We start from the raw sequence: 16,315 nt of genomic DNA, 5'->3' as shown, positions 1-16,315 counted from the left end.
CTGGTGGCGTGTGTCAGAGCGACAACTTCAGCTAGTTGCTCTGGAGATATTTCTGAGGACACCTGTGTGGTATTCAGTTCTTTCAACACAGCCTCTCTGTGTTTCTTCGATGCTATCAACAACCCCCAAACAGATATGACAGCCTGAGTTTTCTTCAACTGCTGAACAACTTCATCATCTGGGTCCTTCACGTATTGCGGCTCCTCTCCTCGAGCCAATGCCCCTGGATTTTCGACTCTTAATTCAGCAGGTTTGAAAATTCTTCCACCCCTTGTCACATGTCTGACTTCATCCAATTCTGGCTCACCATAGGCGATAATTTGAGGGACTTGTGGCTCATAGGTGATTACCAAGGGAGGTACAGACTCCCTCAGGTATGATTCATCACAGAAGATGATTTCGGGTTCAGAAATGGGTTCTAAAGCACATATGAGGGTGAGAGGGTCAAACTCAGGATCTCCTATGGTTATGGCATTAACGGCAGCGGGAGGATTAGCATGACCAGGTAGCGGGTTTTGGGTAACATTGGGTCTTGGTTGGAATGCAATGACTTTCTCATCAATAAGTTTCTGGATTCTGAATTTCAAGGCGATGCAATTGTCTGTAAGATGACCAGGACCCCTGTGATACTCACAGTGTAGGTCGGCTCGCCAATTGGCAGGTAAAGGATTGGGGGGAGGCCGGGTGGCAGGTAGGGTTATGCGACCTGAAGCCAGACACTGCTTAAGCACCTCCGAAGATGGAATGGGAAGAGGAGTAAATTCTACCCGGGCTTGTTGCCGAGGTGCGGTCGCAGGTTGAGCATAGTCCATTACTAGAGGTTCCTGGGATTTAGAGGATTGAGCATTGGAATGGGAGATACTACTGACTTGGGCTGGTGGGGATTTTTTGAAATCTCTAGGATTTGGGTTGCTACGGTTGAATACACCTTGAGCCATAGCCTCCTCTATCTGGGTGCCAGCCACAATGAAGTGTTTGAAGTCTGGATAGTATTGCAATGACATGTGATACTGGAGCTGGGGGGAAATATTTTTCATGATTATCTGGACTTGCTCCTCCTCAGACGGGCGCTCCATCATCTGAGCTGCTATTCTCCTCCATCTTTTCACAAAAATCAGAAAGGATTCTCTCGAGTCTTGTTTTGTTCTCTCTAAATCCTTTCTGGTGATTTCTGTCCCATCATCATATTTGAACTGCCTGATGAATTGCTCGCCGATATCCTTCCATGTCCTGTAACGAGTCTTGTCCAAGACCATGAACCATCTCCTAGCAACCTTGGTTAGGGAAACTGGGAACAATTGAGCCATTTGCTCAGGAGATAAGCCTTGAGGCTGACACATGATGGTGAACATTTGTAAATGTGTGATTGGACAACCCACACCATCATATTTGTCGAAATCGGGCATTTGAAAATTAGCAGGAAGGCGGATTTCGGGAAATAGAGTAAGATCACTGGGATTGAAACTACCCTGGTCTTGAAACTGAATGTCTTGAACTTTTCTGGTAAGAGTCTCTAATTTCTCCATAACAGACTTATCAACCATGGACTGAGAAGGTCTACTGCGATTCTCGCTATACTGCTCTTTTTCCAAATCTTCTTCGGTTTTATCATGGATATTGATGAACACTGGCTGGACAGGTGCTGCTGAAGTAGCTGCTTGGTGCACAGGCCCTTTATCCTTGGACAACGATTGTCCGAACTTCTCAGAAAGTTGAGCCTTGATAACTTGGTTCTCTTCCTTGAGTTCTTGAAGCTGCCGGAGAATCAAGGTAAGAGTATCGGTGATAGCAGCGAGTGGAGGACTGTCCTGGTTTTCTGCCATTGGTGAGGATGAGGACGGGAAAGAATGAGATGCTGGGGTTCTCAGAGAAGGTGGCGGGGATACAGATTTCCTCTGTAATCGAGAAGAGACCCGAACCCAAGGAGTATTAGGGTTAGCTATGGTGTCTACGGCCCTGTAATATTTGAAAGACATATTTAAAATCAGAAAGAAGTAGACACTGATGTATGCATAGACGAAGATACTGAAAGAAAAAGGTGAACTTTTATTGATAGATCATTAAAGCTTGAGTACATGGTTCGATCTTTCAAAGATAGACTGATAAGAGAAAACATGACATTAAGCACTCTTTCTAGACTTCTTCTTTGGACGACTATCTTCCTCAACTGACTCCTTGAAAGATTTGATGACTCGAACATCCCAAGCAGATGAAACGGCTTTGACAATCTTGGGCTTGAGATCCTCAGGCGGATAGAAATGACGAAGGGGAGGCACAATGGATTGCTCCCTTCCATACTGACGCTGAATCCTGGCAGGAATATAAAAGGAAGTCTTTTTGAGGCCAAGAAGGCGAACGTAGTTAGCTTCTCCAGTATTGAAGACAGCTTCTTGGATTCCAGGGATTTGCCAATAAATCTGATCTTCATGGCGAGAACTCAACCACTCAGCCCAATCGCCTTTATGATTGAAAGAAACATCATGACGCCATTCACTGAAGGTGTATAACGTATGATCAAAATGCACAGGAGCTGCAATTTTTAGCTTGTGGCATAACCACACGTGAAGTAATGCAGGACATCCTGAGAAGGACCCAACAAAAGATCGAACATAAGAGCCTGGACCTGAGCTGGCACGAAGACGAGCCATCTCATCCAATCCATTGAAAGTTTCTGCAAGCATAGTAGGAATTGGATTGGCGCCACGATCCATCTGATCAACGAGGTCCAAGAGAACAGCTGACGCACAGCGAGAAGGCTGGACAGTGAGGAACCTAGCAAAGGAGCAGAATCTCAGAGCGCGACCTCGGGCTTTTTGAATATCAACAGCACCAATATGCCCAACAGGAGGGTAAATGTCAATCAGTTGTTGCATGGACACTTCCTGGTCTTTGATGAAAGAGTTCATGGATTCATCTGGATTATTCATCAAGCGAAGGAACAAAGGACGATAATCCGACACGTAAGATGGCTTCACCAGAGGGCCATCTACAGGATATTCCAATAAGGCACACCATTCTTCAAAGGTGGGACACATTTCTTGGTTGCCAAAACGGAAGACATGATGATCGGGATCCCAACACTCTGATGCAGCATAGAGTAATCCCCAATCGAGCTTGATGGTGGCCACGTAACCGAAGAGATTTTTCTCTTGCTCACTTATGGCATAGATATGGGATTCTCTTAATGTACCACGGATCCAATCAAGAATTGTACGAGTAGACATGGTGTCTGTAAGCCAGGAGAAAGGATACAGGGATAATCAGGATTACATGAACATGAGATTAGGATGAGTTCCTACCAATATAAAGGAAGTATGGATACTCGATCGAATCAGATAATATAAGATTAAAAATCGTACGATCGAGATGAGATGAGATAGCATAAGATTGCTTTCAACGGATGGATCATGAATGACTAATCCTATGAGATCTTTGGAAATGAATGGGATTTAAATCCTAACCCCAAAGGGAAAGTTTTTTAATCTTTGCACATTTTATCAGTGTTACCTGAAGGCATCAACCCTAATCCTAATCTAGCGGAGTGGAGAGAGGATCTCGACTCATGACTTTGTTTGTGTACCTAGGACCGATCGTAGCCATTAGAAGATGGTCTACGGCCTAATCTAGACACAAATAGGTAGGATATCCTAAACTAGGCTCACACACGTGATGCACATGTGTTCGTATACTACATGCATGTGTGGGTTAATCTAGGGGTAAGGCCAAGAGTTCCCTTAGCGCGAATCCCTGTTCGATATACTGTACCAGTGTCCGGCGTATCAGTACGTGAACAAGAGATCCGTTTACGTACCATAAAGGTACTAGGCTAAGGGTGGAATGCTTCTCTAGCACAGAGGCACCAGGTGATGAAATCCCAGTCAACCATGCTAGATAACACTCCGGGTTCCTAAAATAGGACGTGTGTGCATGTGAGATGCAGGGGTTTAGATGAAAGTGATGTAAGTGTGTGCAATAAGTTCGCGCAATCTATGATGCCTTCAGGTTTTGTTAGATTAAGTTTGAGTATATGTGATGAGAAAATAAAGCATACAAACTAATCTAACAAGCATAAAAGAGATAGAGTTTTCATGAGCCAGTTAAAATAGATTCAAATGAGTTATCCTTTGGAATTGTAATGAAGTTAGGTGGTCCCCAGCAGAGTCGCCAGACTGTGGGACACGATCCCGCGAGAGGGGCGTGGGGCGCGAGCCGCGCGCGCGCTCTCTCTTGGTCTCTCGTTCCCACGCGATTGGCGTGTGCATTTTATTTGTTGATTTGAATTCGTCTTTCCTGTGAACTTGGGATCACTAAGGCAATCCGAATTCCACACGAAAGAGATTGACAGAGTCGCCACCTAGATGTGGGATCTAGGACCCATAATTAACCAGAAATCTAGACTCGCTACCTGGTTACGAGAATGGAAGGTATGGGGAGTTATCCACCACATGCACCATTCTTGCCCGATAATCGGTCTTCGATTCCAAAAGCTAACTCTTTTAAATTTATTTTAAATGGCTCATTCAACTCTATGTTATTGTGCGAACTAAGTGACATGCATCCTATGATCTAATTTCAATGTGAATCCTAAATGTGTATCTTGATTTCTTAATTTGTCTGGATTCAATCTAGGTGAAAGTTCTCCTAAAATTCTAATTTCATGAAAAATCCTAAGTGATTTGATTAAGCATTTACAAGAAAATTAATATACAAAACACCACAATTTGTTGTGGTGCCGACTCGCGGGTGGTATGCCGTCAGACATCCAAGCTGCCTACGTACCCAAGCCTCACTGGGATCAGAGTCGACGTAGTTCGGTGCACCTAAGCTAAGCTACTTATGCCTAACTCAACTAGGACACCGACTTAAACGGATTTGACTGTTTCAACAGTTTTAAAAGTAGTTATTTAATTCAAGTTGAGGATTTTATTATCTTAGGATTTCATCTAAGATGCTGTATGATTCTTATCTAAATGCAAGTTGTTCCTTAGACTAATGCAGGTTTGCCTACATCCTAGTTTACTAGGCTTGTCTTAAGGAAAGATTGGGTGACTAGTGTAACTAGACCTATGGTACGGTTGCTATTCATAGCAAGCGTCCGTGATGAGGCTGGACTCCTAACTCTAGGACTCCCTAAAACCTAGGACACGGCACGACACCAGTGTTCCTAAATTGGGCTCTAATGGTTCTTAGATTGGAAACCATAATCCAATGGTTCCGAAAGACACAAGATAAATCGATTTAAGTTCTCGAGGTTAATGAGTTTCAGATTTCGAAGATTTTTAGTTTCTAGACATTTAAGGATTACCAATGGTTCTAGGGTTCACCAATTTCGGCCTTGAATGGCATCCAAAGGAGGGAATCGTGCGCTCTTTCCTTGTGCAATTTAATACTTAGGTTATAGCATCTTATTGCCTGGCAGAATCTCAGGATTTCCGTGGACAATAACCTCGGAGCCAATAACATGCTATAACTTAAATATTCAAATTGTCAAAGATCAAGTTGCAATTGGGATACGATTATGGATGCACTGGCCATTTTTCCAGGAAAATCTAAAGATCTTAAAATTTCTGTTTCAATGGATTAAGGAGTGAACATGTGACAGAATTTTAAAGTTCTTTAGGAATTTTTATATGATTTTCAATTAATTTCGAATTTTCCATGGATTTTATCAATTTTAAGCATATGAGCGGTTTTACAAGTGAAATTGTTGCAAATAAATTCGAAATGATTTGAAATTTCTACAGCAGCAAGATGAAAATGTATGTAGCTTACAGGATGAGTTTTGCATATTTTTACATTAAATTCACATTTAATCTTGATTAAACCATTAAATGTCCAGATTGCACAATTAACACATAAACTAGTAGAAATATAACTCTAAATTCTATGAAATTTCTACAGAAATACTATATGAATCAAAATAGCATGCAGTGAGATTTTCATGAATTTTAGAAATTATTTACTACCAATTTAGGATTTTACAATTTCCAGACCAGATTATAAATTAACACTACATCCCATATTAAAACAGATCCAAATAACACGAAAAGTTTACAGTAACAAGTAATATGGAAGATAAGACTACTGTAAAAAGTTTATGAATTTTAATGATGATCTGATGTTAGTAAAAATTCTCCTAAAATCTGATAAGTTTCAAAGAAAATATTAAATAATATACCAAATAAACTCCAAAAATCTTTATAAATTCATGGTAAAATGAATCAGTAACATGTTATTTTCCCACGAAATTTCATTAATTTTAGAATCTGTTTGGTATATAATTTAATTTTTCTTCGTCAAAAGATGTTTTTTTGAAGAGTTTTCCATTTTTAAAACACAATTTGTGGAAAAAATCAGAAAAATTCGGAAAAATACAGAAATATTTTGAGAACAATGCACCTACCTGTGGTGAAGATCTCCGCCCAATCCAAAAAAATATAAAAAATCCTGCCGCCGCCGATCCGCTCTGCCGTCTTTCGCTTTCTCCGGAGTGTTTAGAGGGAGTGATTGAGGGAGTGAAGAGATAATGGAAGAAGAATATTAGGGAGAGGGATGGAAGAATATATTGAGGAAAGGGATTGGAGGGAGTGATTAGAAGAGATAATGGAAGAGAAAGAGATAATGGAAGATAAATTTCTCTTTTTTTTTTTATGGATGGGAAGGAAGATATATATAGGGAGAGAAAGAGAGAGAGAGAGATATGTTGGTGGAGAGCTCATCATGTTGTCCCTCTTAGTGGAGAATCCATCATTATTGTTCTTAGTGGAGGGCCCATCATGTTTCTTAGTGGAGAATCCATCATTATTGTTCTTAGTGGAGGGACCATCATGTTTCTTAGTGGAGAATCCATCATTATTGTTCTTAGTGGAGGGCCCATCATGTTGTCTTAGTGGAGAGCTACCATCATTGCTCTTCACAAGAGGCCCCATTGAGGCCCCACAACGCGGGCCCCACAACGTGGGCCCCACAACGTGGGCCCCACAACGTGGGCCCCACAACGTGGGCCCCACAATGTGGGCCCCCGGTTGATTCAATTTTAAACAAATGTTCAATGCGGGCCCACCAAACGGGTACAAATTCTCCCTTGCTCGGATTCTCACGAATAACCCTTCTCCGCACTTTAGCGGAAAAAATCAGAACAATGCAGAAATGACCAGAAAGATTTGAGAAAGCGTAAGAGACGAACACCGGAATAGAAAACATTGAAAAATTGACAGCGAAACCCTAATTTCTTTTTTAATCAAAGCAGAGCAAAATGGGGTGTCTACAGGTACGTCTTGTGGTTAGGCCAATCTCTAGGCTTTCCCATGAGTTCATGCCTGGGTGGCTTTGGTCACCCTCGCAAGGTGCATACCTTGCGGATTAGTCTGTGGGGCATACTTGCTTCTTGGATGACCAAGCCTCTGTGCTTGGCGGATTGGGATGTGGTACAATGCTTCATTCCTTGGTGGGCTTCAAGGCCTGATGTTCAATGTAATTGTGAGGCAGGCTGATCACGAGAGTGGGTTCAGAGTTGGTCTCAGCAAATCTAAGCTCAGTAGCTCGTTGAAAGGTTTGGTGGCCGTGAGCAAAGCATCTAGAGGTGCATGTCAAGATCTTAGCCTGGTAGCCTGTTGAACAGCCCAAAGATTGTGTGCACATATGAAGCATCAAGAGTTGTAGGGCCTTCAGAGCCTTGCACGATTAAAGGCTGGCCTTAGCATATGCGTATGTTGAGGTGCCGTACGGGTTATTCCGCTGCTAAAACAAAAGGCCTGTGACACTAGGGAAGCTTTAATGTTGTGATGTTCTTTGTAACATTGTGAAGTTTTCTTAACTCTTTGCATAATTTTATAATGCTATTCGTCTGTACACCTAGCCCTCCCCAGACCCCGCAATGGCGGGAGCCTCATGCACTGGGCCGCCTTATTATTCGTCCGTTACAAAAAAAAAAAAAATGATTGTTTGGTTATTTGATTGCCTAGTGAAGAATATTTACCTGTGACCAATATGAGCCCTAACCTTAATTGGTAATTACAGAATTTCATTTTCCACAGGAATTATTCTAGGAGTTGGTATTCATTTCATTTGGATATTGTTTAGTCCCTTCGGAAGTATTACCTGAATGCTGCTTTACTGTATTTCAAATCCTCCCTACCAAATAAGTTATTGGATGAAGAAAGGAATGCCTTTTCTTTTCTTTTTGGGGAGTATTCTCAAAATGTGTGAAGCATTTGCTGTTGTTGTTCTATGCAGGAGTATCAAAGAAATCTGATTATTTGATCTTTTATTTCTATTTCAAAGTATCAGATGTTTTAGGAAATGTTTATACGCTAGCAATTGCAAGTTGTTTTTGGAAATGTTTATACGCTGGCAATTGTGTAAACATTTCCTATTGTTTTCTGTGCAGCAGTGTCGATGCTGTTGCTACTGTCATTCTAGATGAGAAGACAAAGAAAAAGAAAAGTAAGAAGAGTAAGACCAATGAGATTAATACCAGGGAGGAACCTGGGCAAATGGAAGAAGCGAAAAAGGAGCCTGTTAAGGAGACCATGAGATTGATACCAGGGAGGAACCTTGGCAAATGGAAGAAGCAAAAAAGGAGCCTGTTAAGGACCAGAAATCTGAAGTGCAGCCATCAGAATTAATGACTTACACCAATGGGCTTGTAGTCGAGGAACTCTCAACAGGCAAACCAGATGGCAAAAAGGCTTCTGCTGGAAAAAAGGTAAATCCTATTGATGTTCATTAGCTTCTAATGATTGGAATGGTGTATTGTAGTTAGTTTTATCAGCCATACTTATACAGAAAATGACGTTTATTCAGTACTGATTCCTAAAGTTTCTGTGCTTTGATTTTTTTTGGTGCCAATTGTTAATGGGTTTATGCTCGATGGATCTGAAAACATTGTTATATATGTTGTCTTTATAATAAACACTACAATATTTAGTAGTTATTTTCTATGTTGCGCCCTCTCATACCACATAGAATACATTTTTGATGAAAACCAATTGATTAAACCACCACTTGGATTCAGGTATCAATCCACTACATTGAAATGTTAGAGAGTGGAGTTATATTGGATTCAAATATTGACCAAAGACCATTGAAGTTCCGCCTAGGTATGTTGTCACGGTTAACATAATTTGTATATGCCACAAGTTGATTTGTTCATGTTTTAAACTGTCATAGCAATATCCAATAATTTTTTAACACAGGTAAAGGAAGAGTTATAAAGGGTTGGGATGTTGGCATCGAAGGTAGTCATCTTTTAGCGTAAAATCTTCATTCGATTCCAAGGCCAATTTCATTTTTTCCAAAAGTTTTTGGGGTGTACTTTTAAATTTCATGTATGCATGCATATTCCCAGGTATGCATGTTCGTGACAAAAGAAGGTTCATTATCCAACCATCGATGGGGTATGTAATCTCGAACGCCAGATCTTGATCTTGTCTTTTGCATTTTCTCTTTAATCTTTCTTTTTTCATTTTACTTGTCTACTTACGCTATTTTCTTCTGATCCTTCAATGTAATTAATGTTTTCATGATACAGTTATGGGTCCAAAGAAGTAGGGAAGATACCAGGGAACTCAACACTTGTATATGATGTTGAGTTGGTTGATGTCAAGTAAATTGAGTAAGCAATGCCTACTTTTTTTGCTACTTCTGTGTTGCTATCTTGCGGCTTAATTTTGTAAATAGGTGTAACGAGTCGTCATTGAAGATAGGCGTGTTTTTTGGAAATAGGTATAGATGTGGAAAATTTCGGCTGTATGCATCAATTTTATGTCTTGACACTTGCATGATTGCATCTGTTACAGAAATGCAGTTCACCATTTTGATCATACATGTTTAGTGTGTAGTAGCAAAATTATATACGTATTGTTAACCATAGCCTTTTAGGCAACATATTGGGGCTGTTCTTCATGGGGATAGAAATCCTTGGATAAGCTGTTCTAGGGATTCGTATATTGCTTTGATAATTTATCTTGAATAAAACCTTGGGATTGATCACCTGTTTGTATGGTATACCCTACTCACTGGATGGACAAAAGATATCAAGCCTACCCAAGGATAAAATAAATTCTGGCTTGCTATTCCATGACCCCATTTATAGAAATCCTTGGATAAGCTGTTCTTGGGATTGACTACCGTGATTGGATAATTTTGTCTTGATTAAATCACTGGGAGTGGCTACCCTACCTCTTTTTTTTTGAATGGTTATGGTGCTACCCTACTTGTATATTATGTCCTACCCATTGAGTCTGTTGTCAATGGGGACAGAGGATAGCAAGCTTATCCGAGGATGAAATGAACAATGTACCTCCGGCTTGCTATCTCATGTAGTAACGATTGTAACTACTATATATGTTGGATATATGTTCTCATATAAGCCCATAGATAATGGACCTAAGTGTAGTGGGCCTTATGGGCTTAAGCCCATTAACTTAGCCGACTAAATCACCGACTCAAACCCTTCAATATTTACAAACGTAAATAGGGGCTGGGAGCAGCGATCTTGGCATTCCACTTCGATGCCTTGTACGAAATGCTTCAAGCATTCTACTCTCTTTTTCTCTCGAAACATTTAACAGTCTTGAAGCAGGTAAGCCTGAGTTTTCTTTGATTGAAAAAGAGCGTTGAGTTTTCTTCCCACTACAGACTTTCTTCTCTGCAATTTCAGACATATAATTTCTGAAATCTCTTGGCTTTGAAAAGAATCAAAATTCGTAGTTGGAAGTGGGTTTCCTCTCCCACAGAGTTAGTTCTGAATTTTTGGTGTGCCTCTTCTCTGTTGAGAGGACCGTTAGGAACTCTCGTTGAAACCCTTGTTGGGAACCCTCGTTGAAATACAAGAGAAGAGGAACGTCTGCCTCTTAATTTGGGAGATCCTGTTTCTTTTATCTGTTGAAGTGGGTTTTGTTTTTTCAAAGCCTTGATTGGAACTTGTATTGGGTAGAAATCCTTGTGGCTGATTCTTGTGGTTTTACTCCACTAGAATTTGTTTTTTGGCCGTGGGTTTGTTTCACTTCAAACTCGTTTTGGTGTGTTCTATTCTACCCAAATTAGGTAAAGCTGGGCGGAACGTTGGGGGTTTTGTCAAAATTTCATCTGTGGCTTTGGGTTGAACTTCTTGTTGAAACCCTTTTGAAAAACAAAGTTGTTTCTTGGAACTCGGCCTAGAATCTGTTTCTTGCACAGATTCCACGCTTGGATTGGGTTCTCGTGATTCACCAATCAGGTGCACTCTTTCCAATTTATTTTTTATTTTGTGATTATAAATGGAAAAGACTGCTATTCCCTTTGAGATGGTCAAACTTGAATCCTTTGGAGGATCTGAGTTCAGTTCATGGAAGCGAAAGACTCAGTTCGGTTTGAAATATGTGAATGTCTTCTATACGGTTCTGAGTACCTTTGCTGATACGGAAGAAGATGTTGATGAATCTCAATGGAAAAGGGATGAGGATTTCTGCAAAGACTTCTTATTGAATTGTTTATCAGATCGTCTTGCAAAAACCTACAGCAAATTTGGCGCTGCTAAAGAAATCTGGGATCATTTAGATGCTCAATTCAAGAAAGAGGAGGAATTGTCCAAGACTCACCTTGTGGACAAATTCATGGATTTCAAGTTCCAAGAGAAACCGGAAATCACTCCTCAAGTATCTGATTTAGAAAATTTGAGATCTAAATTGGCCAATGAGAACATTCCTTTACCTGATACTTTTCTGGTGGGTGCAATTATATACAAGTTACCATCTACATGGCACTCTTTCAAAACAGAAATGTACAGAAAGAAAGTGCAAGTGGGACTAGATGATCTCAAACGATTCATTCGAATTGAATATGAGAACAAAGCTAGGAATAACTTGGAGATGGTTAGACAGCAGCAGTCAGCTGCTAACACTGTGATATATCCCAAGAAATTTCCTAAGTCATCCAAGTCAACCAAAAGTGATACCCCTAAGTTGGAGGCCAAAATGCCTATCTTTAAGAAGAAGAAGGGCAAGTGCCACAACTGTGGGAAGTGGGGTCACTTTGCTGCAGATTGTAGGCAACCTAAAAAGGTTAAATCTGACACACCACAGAAGCAAGCTACTATGATGGTAGATAAGGCTGAGCCTAAAAGTTTTGTTGCCATTTTGGACAAAGGAAAGGCCAGTACTTCTGAGTGGTGGTTAGATACAGGTGCCACTTGTCATGTTTGCAACTCAAAGAAACTTCTCACTGATATTACCCAAGTAAAGGAGACTGTTACAGTGGCTAGTGGAGTAGATGTAGAGGTCACTCACACTGGTACTGCGAACCTGGCCCTTTCTTCAGGTAAAATATTAACTTTAAAAGTTGTTAAAGTAGTTCCTACTATTCAAAAGAATTTGATTTCCATTGGTTTGCTTGATAATGCTGGCATGTGTACATCCTTCTTGGGTGGTAGAGTAACTTTAACAGTTAACTCTTATTATTTTGGATGTGCTTTCTTGATAGATGGTATGTATAGATTGAGTTTAGCAAATGAGACTCTTAGTCAGGTTCGTTCACCTTTAGTTGATCCTAAGTTGTTACATAACAGACTGGGACATGTAAACTATAAGAAAATGGTCAAACTTGCTAAAACTTATGGTATACCTCTAGATATGTCAAATGATTTTGACAAGTGTGAGGTTTGTGCTCAAACTAAGATCACTAGAAAACCTTTTCGTCAAGTTTCTAGGAGCATACAACTTCTTGAGTTGATACATTCTGACCTTTGTGACTTTAAAAGTTTTACTACTAGAAGTGGTCGGAAGTATTTGATCACATTTATAGACGATATGTCAAGATATTGTCATATTTATTTGTTAAAATCAAAGAATGAAGCTTTTGTTAAGTTTAAAGTTTTCAAGAATCGAGTTGAATTGCAACTGAACCTGAAAATTAAGAGAGTTATGAGTGATAGAGGAGGAGAATACACTTCGACAGAGTTCAAAGAATTCTGTGCCTCTCAGGGCATAATACTTGAAACTACTGCTCCTTACTCGCCTCAATCTAATGGTGTAGCTGAGCGTAAGAACAGGACGTTAACAGAAATGTTAAACTCCATGTTATTGACAGCTGGCATGCCTAATTGCTATTGGGGAGAAGCAGCTTTGACTGCAAATCACATCCTGAATAGATTGCCACACTCAAAATGTTCCTCCACTCCTTATGAGTTATGGCATGGTCATCCTTGTAGATATGATACTCTTAAGACTTGGGGCTGTATTGCTTATGTAAGGATACCAGATCCTAGGAGACCTAAAGTGGGACCTAAAACAAACACTTGTGTTTATCTTGAAGATGCAGAAGATAGTGCTGCTGATCGCTTTTTGGATCTATCAACCAGTATGGTTATAGAATCTCGAGATGCAGTTTTCTTTGAGAATAAATTTCTTAGAGATCAGGGTTTGACCATACCAGGCGATATAGAGGTGGTTACAGAATTGCCGGTTGAGTCTGAACCAGTTACTTCTGACACTAGTCCCAAATTGATATCTGAGTCAATTCCTATAAGAGTTTCTACAAGAGATAGAGTACCCAAAAATTTTGGTGAGGACTTTGTGACCTACCATTTAGAGAATGATCCATCATCCTATAAGGAAGCGATGAGATCTAGGGACTCTTTGTTGTGGGCAGAAGCCATTGATGATGAAATGAGCTCTCTGTTACAAAATCTAACTTGGCAGCTAGTCGATTTGCCAAAAGGGGCCAAGACTGTGGGCTGTAGATGGATATTGAAGAAGAAACTTAATCCTGACGGATCTATAGCTCCATATAAATCACGTTTAGTAGCTAAGGGCTATACTCAAGTGAGTGGGATAGACTACTTTGATGTCTACTCACCGGTCTGTCATTTGGCTACGATAAGAATTCTTCTTGCTTTGGCATCTATTGAGCATTTTGTTGTGCTTCAAATGGATGTAAAGACAACTTTTCTCAATGGAGAACTGTCAGAGAAAATCTACATGAATCAACCTGAAGGGTTTGTCATGAAAGGTTTTGAGAATAAAGTTTGTAAATTAAACAAATCTTTATATGGTCTTAAACAAGCACCTAAATTGTGGCATCAGAAATTTGACAAAGTAGTAAAGAGCCTTGGGTTTCTGTCAAGTTACTCAGATAAATGCCTTTATTATCGTTCTGTGTCGAATAAGGTCGCAATTATTTGCTTGTATGTAGATGACATGTTGATTCTTGGTTCCGATCTCTCTGTAGTGAGTGACGTGAAACTAACCTTGGGTAAAGAATTCGACATGAAAGACCTGGGTGTTGTTGACACCATTCTTGGTATGAAAGTAAATTTTGAGAGGCAAGGAATTTCCCTTAGCCAAGCCCATTATATTGAAAAACTACTTTCTATATAGGGATGCAGTGAGTGCAAACCGATTGAGACACCATTTGATTATACCAAGAAGCTGATCTCTAATGAAGAAGACAGTGTGAATCAGTTAGATTATTCTAGATTGATTGGTAGTCTCATGTATGCTATGAGTTGCACTAGGCCAGACATAGCCTTTACAGTTGGCATGCTGAGTCGTTTTACTAGTAATCCTGGCCATGAGCATTGGGATGTCCTTATGAGGCTGATGAGATACCTTAAGGGTACTCAAAATTATGCTCTTTGTTATGGTGGCCATCCTCCTATTTTGGAAGGATATTCTGATGGATCATGGGGCTCAGAATTAAGAGACAGTAAGTCTACCAGTGGTTATGTATTTACCCTGGGTGGAGCTGCTGTTGCGTGGAAGTCAAAGAGACAGACTTGCATTGCCTTGTCATCTATGGAATCAGAACTATATGCTCTAGCTTCAGCTGCAGATGAAGCAGAGTGGATAAAGAATCTGATTATGGACATTCCACTTACTAGATTAAGGATTCATTCCTTAAGTGTTTTCTGTGATAATCAAGCTACAATTACGATTGTGAAGAACTCACTCTTTAATGGTAAGATGAGACATCTTAGGCTGAAACATGCCATGCTGAATTATCTCATTGAACACGGGATTATCACTTTGATTGATGTGAGATCGAAGGATAATATGGCCGATGCTCTCACAAAAGGATTGAATAAAGCTCGAACATTCAAAATTGTAAAGGAAATGGGATTAAAATTTGTAAATATAGAGGAAAATTAAGTTAAAGCCTTTATAGAAAAGACTTAACTTATATTATCCAGGTTATGAACTTAATCTACATTCTCCATGTTAATTTGAATTTTCGGATATTTCTTTTTTGGCCCTAGATAAGCATTTGATATGTTTTCTTTATGTTTAAAGTTGTTGTATATTATTCCACACTTGATGATATACCCTCTTTTGAGATAGGTTGTACATTCCACATTTGATGATACAATTTAACTCAAACTTGGTTACCCTGTTTGGGAAGGGTTGAACATTCCACACTTGATAATTCAACTTGACTCAAATATGGATAAGATGACTTAACATTTTATGAAAACATGAAATGGTTGTTTGCAAAAGAAACCAGTTTTTTGATCTTGTTCTTTATTGAAACTTGACAATTATGGTGTAATGGTTCTTTGCAAAACAAGCTATTTTGGTCTTGTTCTTTATTGAAACTTGATAATGATGCTTATGGTGAGAGTGAGACTAATACCTTTTTCAACCATTTTTGGAATGTACTAAGTTCTTCTTCAGGTAGAACTAGATACTTTCGTGAATTATGGATTTGTACTGAGTTCTTTTTCAAGAAGAACTAGATACTTTCTTCTTTACACTGTTGTTTGGATTCATTTTCATGAAATCCATTTTGGTAATTCACAGGAATTGGCGAAAAAGGAGGAGCGCATCTTGATTTTGACTTTGATGAAGATGACTTGATGAGTAAATCTTCTAAAGTTGTAAAGACTGAGTGCCTTCTTTCAGTATGTGTATAGAGTTCACTTATATGTGAAACTTTATTTTGGATCTTGATGAGAATCATACCCCATGAATGAATTCTTCTTAGAGCAGTGGGGTTCATATATATATGAAACTACTTTTTGGGTTGAGTTTATTGTATATGAAACTCTTGGTTGTTCATAAAAGTATTCGTGTTTTTTCAGTTGGATTACCGATTTTTTATGACAATGTGATGTGGATAGTTCAATATTTTGTTTGAACATCACACTATCTATCTATAGATCATGCTATACGTAGAACATAAGGAGGAGAGTGTTGGATATATGTTCTCATATAAGCCCATAGATAATGGACCTAAGTGTAGTGGGCCTTATGGGCTTAAGCCCGTTAACTTAACCGACTAAATCACCGACTCAAACCCTTCAATATTTACAAACGTAAATAGGGGCTGGGAGCAGCGA

At 39.5% G+C, this 16,315-nt stretch overlaps 1 protein-coding gene across 2 annotated transcripts in view; it reads left to right on the top strand.

Annotated features, from left to right (window-relative positions):
* Window positions 1–15,952, top strand: part of LOC143865832 (peptidyl-prolyl cis-trans isomerase FKBP53-like) — a 31,549-nt gene extending 15,597 nt beyond the window's left edge. The window contains exons 2-7 of one of the 2 annotated variants that reach the window (XM_077375934.1): window positions 8,393–8,707; window positions 9,017–9,101; window positions 9,198–9,239; window positions 9,350–9,398; window positions 9,533–9,616; window positions 15,777–15,952. In XM_077375934.1, coding sequence (XP_077232049.1) covers window positions 8,564–8,707; window positions 9,017–9,101; window positions 9,198–9,239; window positions 9,350–9,398; window positions 9,533–9,611 — 399 coding nt within the window. In that variant the 5' untranslated portion in view covers window positions 8,393–8,563 and the 3' untranslated portion in view covers window positions 9,612–9,616; window positions 15,777–15,952. Of the gene's footprint in view, window positions 1–8,392; window positions 8,708–9,016; window positions 9,102–9,197; window positions 9,240–9,349; window positions 9,399–9,532; window positions 9,985–15,776 lie in introns of those variants that run through there. The other variant, XM_077375933.1, reaches the window with a different exon arrangement.
* The last annotated feature ends 363 nt before the right edge of the window (window positions 15,953–16,315 follow it).

The sequence above is a fragment of the Tasmannia lanceolata genome, unplaced genomic scaffold (genome assembly GCF_043159265.1).
Source record: "Tasmannia lanceolata isolate RefF3 unplaced genomic scaffold, GAP_Taslan_0.1 ptg000112l, whole genome shotgun sequence".
Taxonomy (NCBI): domain Eukaryota; kingdom Viridiplantae; phylum Streptophyta; class Magnoliopsida; order Canellales; family Winteraceae; genus Tasmannia; species Tasmannia lanceolata.
The sequence above is the reverse complement of the archived record's forward strand: the minus strand, read 5'-3'. Positions and strand labels throughout refer to the sequence as shown.